Raw genomic sequence first — 12,113 nt, 5'->3', positions numbered from 1 at the left:
TTTCCACATTTCTCTTCCAGTCTCATTGCTCTTTTAGGGTATTACCACTAATCATCTTTGGACCCACTCATCCAGACCTTGCCACCTGTTTCAAGATTTTGAAACTTGAAAACCCTTTCATTCTCCTTGTGAAGGGGATATGTTCAGTGCACCTCCTGTACACAAGCAGGAGGGGCTTATCCTTTCTGAACATTGTCTAGAGCTCTGCTTCTCCCTTTTGGAAGTCTTTCAAATATTTAATGGAATTATAGATTGTTAAAGCTGGACAGAACCTTAGAAATAATTCAGCTTATGCATTTTAGATGAAGAAATTGACATTCAAAGGGGCAAAGCACACAGAGCCAATTAGTGGCAAAGCTATTACTAAAATGAAGGACTGATGAATATTTGTGAGTGTCTGCTATATATAGTACAGTGTTAGTCTTGCATTTTTATGGAAGGCTGAGAAACAAAAATTTGTGTGTGTGTGTGTGTGTTTGTGTTTAGAATGGCAATAAATTGATGTTGCTGATTTTTGGTGCTTCCTACAGCAAAAGGTTTAGTTAGTTAAAGTAATTAAAATTCAAGACAGCATGGAGTTTTTGTGTGATCTGTGTATTCTATATGAAATTAATTACTTTCCAACAACAAATGAGCTGTCTTCTACCTATCCAGTTATAGTCTCATATCCATCTGTGTATTACTTAGTACATAAAGAAATGAGCCAGAATATTAGGGGGGTTTTCCAGGTATTTGTTTTTGCTACTTAGCAGCTTATGTATTATTTCCTGCTTAATAATAGATTTCTTTCATATTTTCTATTGCACGGTAAGTACACAGAATGAGTGAATCAATTTCTACATAAGCTACTTAGCAGCTTATGTAGGAATATTCCTTTAGCTTCTTTATGTAATTAAATGAATGTGTATTTGTGAAATGTTTAATAAAATTAATTGATATCACAGTGATTCAAAAATCTATGATGAAAAGAAAGTGTTCTTGATGTGATTGGCCATAACATTTTATATTATTCAAATGTAGTGGCAATTATCAGAATTCACTACCACAGATACATTAGTATAAATGTAGAGTAGCCAGTTTTAATTTAGATGAAAGGGGAAAATCTGTAAAAATATATTTGAAAAGGTGTATTAGAAATAGATTTTTAGCTTGCAGTTTTTAAACATGAACCTTTATATACTAGAGCTAGTTTTCTCTGTTTTTATAATATCCTTACATAAAAGAAGTAAAATTTATGAATATCAGAGTTTCTGTGTGGCACTTTGTTAAATTATCATAAATTTATTCCAAAATGCACATCAGAACACACCACTATGAAAAATTGTAGCCCTTAAAAAATCAATCACTACTAGTTTATATAAATATGGGTGGAACTTGAAGTATTTATAGATTTTGTTTCCCTATACTGCTGAACTGGATACAGGTGATTTTGTTACTGTTTTTTAAAAGTAGCAGGCTTCCCCTGCAGTTCAAGTGATAGCCACCTGGTGGCACATTGCACTAATTCACCAAGCTTTCCATTTGTCTTCAGCACTTTGAAACTAAAACTGACATAATTGGATGTCACAGTGGCTATGTACTTTATTGTCATAGTGTTTCTTACTAATAATTTTAGAAAATGCTATTTACAATATAGTTTAGTCATCAAAAAAGTAACAACCCAGAATTAAAGGTATTAATATTTTGTACACTGCACAAATTATATTTAAAATTTGATTCTTTTGATCAGGATTATCTATGGTTATGAAAGCTTAGAAAAATGGAAAACATGTATGTCTTTAAGGTTAAACTTAATAGAGATATGATATGGGTATGTGTGTGTATATGTGTATATATATATATATACGTATATATATGTGCGTATATATATATATATATGTACACATATATATATATGGGTATGTGTGTATATATATATATATGTATACATTTTAAAGTAGTATTACCACTGTTTTAACTGTTTTTATAAACATTACACATTTTTTGGAAGTTTTTGTAATCCTTTAGAATTATCATATATGAATATCTCTTATTGAATTTCCTTAGCGTCTCTTTAAAAAATGCCTGTACTTTTGTGGCTTACAAAATAAAACAAAAGGTAATTTTGTCTCAATGCAAAAAGTACCAAATTCTGTGTATTATGAAAACTTGGTTAACTTCCAATTTTTATTTCCCTTTAGTTTTTGACATTGCTTCCCAAATTCACATGTTATACCTACTTCTGAGTCTATGCATGGGTTGGACTATAGTCAGAATGAAGAAGTCTCAAAGCAGACCTCTCCAGTGGGATTCTACTCCTGCGTCCACTGGCATTGCCGTATTCATTGTCATAACACAGGTGAGTGCTGAGTGCTGAGACCCAGTTTTATGCTTAGCAATATTTAGAAATGCCAACGTATTTCAGAATTGAAATTTGGGACCCATGAGGAATTTGTATCATTTTGAAGTATGGATTTAAAGATCAAATAATCTGTTAACCTTCCAGGTGCTAATATATATAGTTTGTGGGATTTAATTGTAACTTACCTGGATTTGAGCATCCTACCAGCTTTTCTAAGTGTAATGTTTCCTACTTAATAATAGCTTTCTTTCATATTTCTTTATTACATGGTAAGTACTGACCATTTAATGAGTGATTCAATGAATTTGAGATTTTATTCCACTGACAAGGATCTTTACAGTTGGTTACTTTATACATAAAAATATTTGAGTAACTATAGGAGATTAATTAAAAGGCACAATATGGAATAAGATAGAATGGGGTCTATTTTTTTGGAAACAAATACAAAAACAGATCTGGTCTTATATAGAGGACATAAGTTTTGAGGATTTTCAGTAATAGCAAAACATAGGTCCTTTAATTTTTTCCTTTTCCTCTGTATTAGTAGCATTGACTGTATTCTAAGATATCTCTATGCCTATGTGCAATGGATTTATAAAAATTAGGAAGAAAGAAAGGTGTGAACAAAAATTTATACTGAGTCTGTGGCCAGCATTAACTACAGATAATAATGAAATATGCATGTGGGCTCTGTAAAGGGCATTATGATGTAGGTTTTAATGCATTAAATAAATTGAAAATTCACTAATCAATTGTGGAGCCAGTGCTGTATTCATCTTTTCCCATAGTATTAGTAAAGTATAGTAGGTGATGAGTGACATAGGAGTATTGAATTTACATGATTGATTTGAGAAAGATTATTTCCTAGTGGGTGATATTTTGAAAGTAGAGAGTGCCAGGAAAGGGCCTATGAATTCAATTAGAAGTGATTAAAATAAAGTAAGACCAACTTAATGTTTTTGATCCAGGATATATGGAAAATATTATTAATTTCTTTTTAAATTCTCATTTCTAAATTCATAGCTCTTTTAAAAACTCAGTTTTCATTAATCATTTTGTTATAATTTTAATTCATTATCATAGAGAAATACAAACTGAAAATTAAGATTTTGACCCTACCCTAGAGTTTAAATGGGCATTTAGGAAGAATGTATTAGATAAAGCCCTGATCCTCAGCAGCCAAACAAGGTTGATGAGACAGGCAACCAAAGACTACATAAATACATATATCATACAGATCACATATTGGCATATGTGTATGAAAATAGGGAGTTCAAATTGTAAAAATGTGAAACATGAAAAATAGTAATTCTATAATAGTACTTGTGGTGTAAAATTTAATTTTAGAAATGTGGTTAAGAAATCAGATAGGCATAATTTTATGGAAGGAATAACACTTTCAGTAATAGCAAAATTTAAGCTCCTAAAGAAAATTTTACATGTGCAGGATGACAAAGTTCACTTACTTAGAGTACTAGCAGTAATAAAATTAGGGTAGAACTGTGAGAATGAGGAAAGGAAGAGGTTGCTGGTAAACCCATAAAATCTAAGAATTGAATTTCATAGTGAGATTTATCTAAACTCTTTGGAAGTCACTAAAGACTCCGTTCTGTGGGCTGAGTTGACAAATAAATGAAGCCCAAAGGTATGTTTGATGCTAAAAATATTACAGTAATTTAAGCAGTTGATGTTTGGTAAGGATGGAGGAAAGATGGACACTGATTTCTATTGAATGGCAGTGAACAGAACAGCATAATGAGAACTTGCTGCGCTTTTCACTGTTGAAATAACAATATGGGAGAAAAGGTCAACAGACAACATAAGGGTGTGTAACAGTGCCCTGGGCACTTACAGTGAACACGAAAGATGTGTTTTCTTTTGGCTATGAGGTTACCATGAAAAAGTGAAGTCTGAAATCAACAACTCTGACTTGTTAATTCTGGATTACAAAAGATCTTGAGACATTTGAAAGTTACCTTGAGATAATAGACTGTAATGCAGAACAGTTTGATTTTTATTGACAATACTGAAGTAAGAAGAGGATGGATTTAGAAGAAAGTTTACATTTATTCACTTAACCTTTTCAATATATTTCTGTCCTTAGAGATGTCATATCTGAATCAGGATAGCACTAGTTTGTTTTTTTGTTTGTTTTGTTTTTAAAACTGGGTCTCACTTGATAAAAATTCATTTTCTCTGACTTAGTTGTTATCAGAGCAAGGAAAAAACTATGCCTGTACTTTATTATTTAACAGCCTTTATAATCTATTACATCTTTACATCCCTTAGGAATGTTTATATAATGTTAAAGGGAAAGTTTGCAAAAGTTGAAAAAAAAATATTTTAGGGAGGTATCATTTTTTTTCTTCTCTAAATGTAATGTTTAAATTTTTAAAAATTTTTTGCAGAGTATTTTACTACTTTGGGAACAGTTTGAAGATACTAGTCATCACAGCTACCATTCGCACCACAACTTAGCAGGGATTCTCCTAATCATTTTAAGAATTTGCCTAGCATTGTCTTTAGGATGTGGACTCTATCAAATCATCACAGTGGAGAGAAGCACACTCAAAAGAGAGTTCTACATCACATTTGCCAAAGTATGAGCTGGGGTAAAAAGTGATTATTCTGATTATGAATGTTGTTCTGATTTCTGTGGGAAGTTAATAAAATCCACATGCTAACTTCTGTTTACTTATTATGTGTTAGGAACCTACTGTAAGCCCTTTATTTGCATTGCTCATTTAATCTTCATAACCATAATGCTGTGGGCATTATCTTCCCAATTTTAGAGAACTTATGGAGTAGTATTTTCCATGTAATCTTTGTCAACTTTGCCTGTATTATAGTTTCTTATATCAATAGGGGTTTTGCATTTTCTCTGTGGTAACAGAATATTTTTAAATTTTTTAATGATATTCTAATTTATCATTCTAATTAGAATACAGTTTGCAATTTTTCAACAGTTTATTAATTAGCTGAACTGTTTGTCTCAGAGTTATGCAGTGTTTTATAACACTTGAGGAGCTATCCTGTAGCATAAGCAGATGAAGCCAGGTGGCTGAGTACCTATTGTGTTTCAGCTACTTCACCCATATCAAATCATGTCCATTTTATTCCCCCTTTCTTTATTGTTGTATTTTTTGGTTGTTTATTTGTTTTTGTTGTGCTGAGTACTGACTTAGGGGCTTTATGCATGCCAGGCAATCACTCTACCAACTGAGCTATATCCCCAGCCCTTTAGTCCCCCTTTGTATATCACTCTTAGGCCTGAGAGATCTTTAAAAATATATATTTTTTGTTTGTTTGTTTGTTTGTTTTATTCTCCCTATACCTAGTTAGTCAAAGGAAAGATTGTCAAGAGAAGTGTTGGAGCAGTAACTCACAGAAACCTTCCTTCCATAGAGGTTCTATTTTTCTGTCAGGTTGCAAAAATCTGTGTCCCTTCATTCCTGTGTGCAGTAGATCCAGCCTGGTCCACCAGCATTCTGAGGCATGTATGGCAGAAGAGCCAAATTCCTCCCTATTTCTGGTGTTGAACTTTGCAAAGCTGCTGCAGTGGCCCTAGAACCCAGCTTCAGACTGGGTTCTAGGGCCACTGCAGAGTACCAAAAGGGCAAGAAATTGCCATTTTGCTTTTGGATTTTTCACAGGGGCAGGAGTGGATATTATTGTTTGATAAGTTCATATATATTTGAGATGTTTGGGCCCCTTTTTTTTGTTCAAAACAGTATTAAATGTTTTTATTTGAACTTAACTAAAAATTATTTTTAGTTTTTAATATAACTTTTTGAATAGGGTCAAAAATCTAAAAGTATTCAAAGAGTAGCAAAAAGTACTTCTTACCTTGCTTCCTTCTGTGCAGTTACCACCATCTCCTCATATCATCACTGATAGGAGTTCCTAATTTATCCTCCCAGAGAATTTTATTTATTTCTACATATAGTTTCCTCCATTTTCATTCATGTAAAAGTGTACCAAAAACTTTTTCTACATCTTTTTAATCCTTGAATCTTCAGTGTACCCCACAACAGCTATATATTAACTTAGTTGTTTCAAATTTAATTTTTGGAAAAGCGAATATGCTGAAATAGTTCAAGGAAAACCAGAAAAAGATATTTGGAAAGTATGATATAAACAGTTTTCCATTCTTACCTGCCCAGTTCCCCCTCCTCCATATTACCTCCAAATAGGTAACCACTATTAATCAGTTTTTGGTGTGTATTTTTACAAAGTTTCTTTGTGTATCTACATTCACATATGAATGTGCATTTTTATGTTTTTTTTACAGAAATATTCTACATTTGTACCTTGCTTTTTCTCAATTATTGTTGCTTATATTAATGTATTTATAAGTATTATCAAAATTTGTATATGTAACAGATTTACAAATAGAAGGTTATAAATACTCTTTAACAACACATTTGGTTAGAAACAGTATTAATATGACAGCAACAGTAAATTTTTTCTACATTTTATTGCAAGCTTTATTCTAAAGGCCAGTTGAGGCCAATCAGGAATTCAGTGCTAGTAACAATGCTTTTATCTGGTACATTCTGTAAATAAAGACAAAGCTGTACTTATTTGACTTATTATTCATTTGTTTCAGGGTTGTATCCTGTGGTTTTTATGCCATCCTGTTCTTACGTGCATTTCTATCCTTTTCAGTGACTACCAAAGAGATAAGGTAAGTAATATAATCAAACTAGTCGTTTTAAATGAAAATGTAGTCTTTTTTTGAAAAATATTGAGGTAGGAGAGGCCTGTTGATTCGGAAGTTTCTTGAGTTCTTTACAACTGACAAAATATTGAACTTGTGATTGTTTAAAATATAAAATGATTTTTAGAAATTTAGTTTATAAGCAAAATGATGGAAATATCTTTTGTTCTTAATTCAGCCTTCTTCAGAATAATGTTTTATATATTAAATATGTAATATATATATCTCCTCCCACCCCCAGTGCTAGGCGTCGAACCCAGGGCCTTGTGTATGCTGGGCAAGTGTTTTACTTTGAACTACATACCCAGCCACATAGTATAGAATTTATAATACATCTTTGTTTAAAAAAAGATTAATTTTTTTGCTCCATAATGGTAGAAATCATGATAGATTCATAAAAATCAGTCTAGTTTCTGTAACAGACTACACTCTGGAGTGCCATGCTCAAGTATGCCGAGTCTTGATTGTGTTGATTCCTCCCCTCCTGGGCGAACTGCTCCATCACTTGATAGTGGAGTTCTGCCAGGAGCCCCTTACAAAGCAGTGCACTATGTGCTTGAATGCACAAATGTTTATTGAGCCTGAGGTATTCACTAGGGTAAATAAGTAGGAAGATAGTATATAGAAATAGGGAAGTGACTTGAAAATCTCTGAAAGGGCTTTAGAGCACTCTGGCATTTGGTAGTGGCATGCTTAATTCCTATTAGCCAGGAACCTGGTTTTTCCTGTGAGTTACTACTCTTGTCTATACTCTTATGTGCACACCCTTAGGAGAGAATGTTTTAGCAAGTTATTCTTTTGTGTCTTACTTGGCATCTGTAAACTGTTGGAGGGATTTTTCCCTTGAACAATTACAGTTCATAACATAAGTCATATTTTCCTGTTAAAATGTACATGTGGTAAAGATGAAGGATAGAGTACTGTATATAAAAAGCATATACGTGTTCATGATAAATAGAATATATTTTCTGTTTCTGCTTGCAGTAAAAGCATTCTTTCTTTTCTTTTCAGGTTATTACAATAGGTGTTATCCTTTGCCAGTCTGTTTCCATGGTTATTCTCTACAGACTTTTCCTGTCCCACAGTCTATACTGGGAAGTCTCTTCTCTTTCCTCAGTAACACTACCACTGACCATATCATCTGGACACAAAAGTCGCCCACATTTCTGATACTTGATTTTTGTTAAAAGAAAAAGTGAATTCGTTAAAGGAGTGCAATAAGGATCCAAATACAGTGACTCTTTTTTCATACATTTGGTATGAAAAATTGAACTTTGAAACCAGAGCATGTTATTTATATAACTGCATTTAAGCAGTACCAAAATCAAAAAGGTAATAAGTCAAATGTTTTGAAAGAAACTTAAACAATAAACTTTCAAGAAAGAGTGTTTTTATAAGGTGATTGAAGCAATTTCCATATGGAATAAATGTGAAAAAGAACTATATGATAGTTTGGTAAGATATTCACCACTTATAATGCCTCATATCAATAGCTACTCAGGTTTGATAGTATTTTAAAAAGTAATCAGTTAAATGATTACTTGCATATACATATCCAAACTAGTCCAGTTATGAAATCAGTGTAATACATTGATTGAAAAAACTGCTTCGTTTTAATGCTTTAAAGAAAATGTATTTCATGTTAGAGTTTAAAGAATTTGAAAATGAGATTAGTTCAGGAAATGAATATAAAATATATTCAGCTACCTAAATAAGATTTTGTTTACCTGTGGGTGGGTTTATTTGCCAATTCTTTCATTTTTGGCTCTAGCTTGATTAGCAAAGGATTTTTGACAAATTTATGAAAAATAAAACCTAGACACTTTACTTGGGTTTTAAGGACAAAGGATTTTAAAATTTGAGCACTTAGGTAAAGGGACAAAAAGGTTTATATGTCTGAAAAGAAAAAAGGAAAAGGTACTATGTGATATGGTACTAATATTTTAATCCTGATATAATTCATTTCTCTTACATTGAATCCTCAATCATAATTAAGCCATATACCCAGATTAAATTAACAGAAGCATTTCACATAAATGTTGGTTTCAGTCATCAACTACCCATGAATTCCTGCCCAAGGATACTTAATCAGGATTAAATTTTCTATGAATAATTGAAAAACAAAATACTCACTGGGTTTGTTATAATCCGTGTTGGCACTGGATTCTAAGTAGTTGCCATCTTGAATCCTTTGTAATAAAGCCATATTTGTGTTTGTGTGTGTGTGTGTGTGTGTGTGTGTGTGAGAGAGAGAGAGAGAGAAAGAGAAAGAAAGATGCCCTTCTGTTGAGTACACTAGTTTAAAAATACTCTATCAAGTGCCTGATTAAAGAATTGCTAGATGGTTGTCACTGCCTGCTGTATAAAGTGAACATTCCCATTCATAGTAACTGACTGGAAATAATTCTGTTGCTGTTTGTCAAGTTGTTCAGGCCTTTTTATTTTTATTTCTGGTTATTTAAAAATATTTTTATCTGCTTATTACATTTTTAAACAAGAAATGGTGCAATGATCTGATAATTATAAACTTATAAATTAGTTAAAATGATGTAGCTCAACTTAAGAATATCTATGGCTTTGTCTGTGTTTTTCCCTGGCACATAATCTCACTGGAAATGAATAGTATTCTACTTTATTCTAAAGGCAAAATATTTTTGTGTGTGACTAGCAAAATGGCACAGTAACAAAGCTCAACCCACTGATTAAATCATCTCCCTAATAGTTCTTTGTCTATCATTTAATAAATGAGTGCTGCAGGTTAAGACTAGAAAGTCTGAAGAATGTTTTAGGTTTACAGGATCTGCTGAGCGGTCATAACTTTTTCTTTTATCATATCACTAATAACAACCAGCTAATGTCTGCTATGTTCAACTGAGTCACAGTTAATTAATCTAAAAGAGTGAGAGAAATTTTTTCATTTAATTTGTGAAATTGCAACAATGGGAAAGGAATAATTATTTGTATTATTTTATATAAAGAACACAGTAACTATAATCAACATATGTGAAATGTATTACTATACTTGCATTTATTTAACTTCAAAAGTTTTTTTTTTTTTAAGTGTAGCTGAAATTGCAAATAATTTATTTTGTTATTCAAAAGCCATTGTTAAATGAAGGAAAACAGTTTTTAATAAATATATAAAACTGTCCTTGGTTAGTAATCAGGGACAAAATTTATAGTTTGTAAGTCATGACACAGCATCTCTTTTTCTTTCTGAATGTTTACATGGAGATTCTTCACTACAGATTACAGGAAGATAAGCATATAGTGCAAACTCTAATGAAAGATAAAAACTTTACTTCTCTTCCTCTGTCAGATAATTCTTTTTTATCCACTTTTACAATTTTTCTTGGGATAAATGTTCTGCCACTCCTGCCCCTTTTGGGAAGCAAAAATTTTTTTCTTTTGGGAAGAAAAAAATTCTTTCCTTATAGACATGCATAATAGTAAGAATGCCTGCTATGCATCAGGCACTTAACCCTCATTATCACTAAGCCCTATTGCAATACCCAAGCTCCCAAAGAACTGAGTAGGAGACTGTTTCCTCTAAGGTCATCCATCCATTGAGTTTTTCTACTCTACCCTCACGACTTAATGAGCATGTATTCAGTGTGTATGGTTTTAGTGAGAATGAATGGTTATCCATGTTAATTTTACTGTTGGTTTGAACATTAAATCCAGATTTGTGCTGAAATCTGAAATCAAAAGAACTCAGTACTTCAGAATTTGAACCTGGCTTTCAGCCAGACTGTATTGCTAGCAGGGAGAATTAATCCAGGCAGAAAAGCTTACTTGAGGGAAATTTTTCATAATCTCAAGTTAAGCAATTCTCATGAAGGTAGAAGTGATACAAGTCTAAGGTCACCTCCAATAAGACTAGAATCTGTATATCAGCATGAACATGAACCCCTTCTCTCCCTTGGGAGACTGCACATTCTCTGGATATTTTTTAGAAACCTGAAATTACTTGTAAAATCCACTCTTTTACATAGCTTCTGTGGTGTCAAATCATTGAGGATTTTGTTTTTGTTTTGAGAATTGTCATGCTCATTAGAAACATCCAGTTGGTTAGAGGTCAGATCGGAAGGGTTAGTGCCATTTTGTCTTCCAGCATGGATTTCTGAATTGAGACAATAAAGGATTGATTTTCCTATGAGGTCTGGACACCAGTGTGGAAGCCCTATAGCTTGAACTTTTGTAGTGGCTTGTGAGTAACATTCCTGCCTCCACACCTGGGCAGCCTTCTGCTAGCTCCAAAAGCTTTGTGCACACTGGGCTGTAGGAATGCAGTGAGGCCTGGAGGTGTGGGAAGACAGCCCTGCCATTGTAGGCATTCTCCACTATGCAGCCAAAATAGCCTCTTAAAGACAAATCAGCCATACAATAGGCATCCAGGAATTCTTTGTGCTAATCTTACGACTTTTTTGGAAATTTGAAATTATTTCAAAATAAAACATTGAAAAAATATTTAAATCAGATCCAACTACTACAGCCCTGATAACTCTATTTGCCTCTCATTGTACTTAGAAAAAAGAAGTCCCCATGTATTACCATGTTTTCTGCAAGTCCCCATAGGGTCTAGTTAATCCCTACCTCTATATGTGATTTTAATAATTTGTATCACTCTCCCTTCCACCATACCTCAACCTCATTGTTCTTCATCTGAAAATACCCTGCTTATGTCCCTAAATTGGCACTAGCCTTTTCTTCTGCCTAGGATATTCTCTTCCAAATCGTGGTTGCATGACCAAATCCTCATCCTTCAAATTCTCTGTACAAATGCCTTTTCAGACACCTCAACCATCTGTGGTAGATTTGATGGTGCCAATTAAGTTCCCCAGAGTTTTTGTCCCTGTGTAACTCTAAGACAGTACAGCCCACAAAAAAACAATTGATAGAGGAGATTTAGAAGGTGGAAGTAAAGCAGCAGTCAGGTCCAGACTCTCCGTAATTAGAAGGTCCAAGCAAGGCACTAGGTACTGTTGCAGCTTACCCCACATTGTTGACTCATCTTCTTGGCCTGTGGGACAACAGCAGGGGACACAGCTT

General features: G+C 33.1%; 1 protein-coding gene across 1 annotated transcript in view; it reads left to right on the top strand.

Moving 5' to 3' along the window:
• GPR180 (G protein-coupled receptor 180) overlaps positions 1 to 10,645 on the top strand; it is a 28,676-nt gene extending 18,031 nt beyond the window's left edge. The window contains exons 6-9 of the mRNA XM_081302689.1: positions 2,181 to 2,338; positions 4,750 to 4,941; positions 6,951 to 7,028; positions 8,073 to 10,645. Of these exons, the coding sequence (XP_081158815.1) occupies positions 2,181 to 2,338; positions 4,750 to 4,941; positions 6,951 to 7,028; positions 8,073 to 8,231 (587 nt within the window). The 3' untranslated portion in view covers positions 8,232 to 10,645. The remainder of the gene's footprint in view (positions 1 to 2,180; positions 2,339 to 4,749; positions 4,942 to 6,950; positions 7,029 to 8,072) is intronic.
• The last annotated feature ends 1,468 nt before the right edge of the window (positions 10,646 to 12,113 follow it).

The sequence above is a fragment of the Spermophilus citellus genome (genome assembly GCF_964194105.1).
Source record: "Spermophilus citellus genome assembly, chromosome: 1".
Lineage (NCBI taxonomy): Eukaryota > Metazoa > Chordata > Mammalia > Rodentia > Sciuridae > Spermophilus > Spermophilus citellus.
The sequence above is the reverse complement of the archived record's forward strand: the minus strand, read 5'-3'. Positions and strand labels throughout refer to the sequence as shown.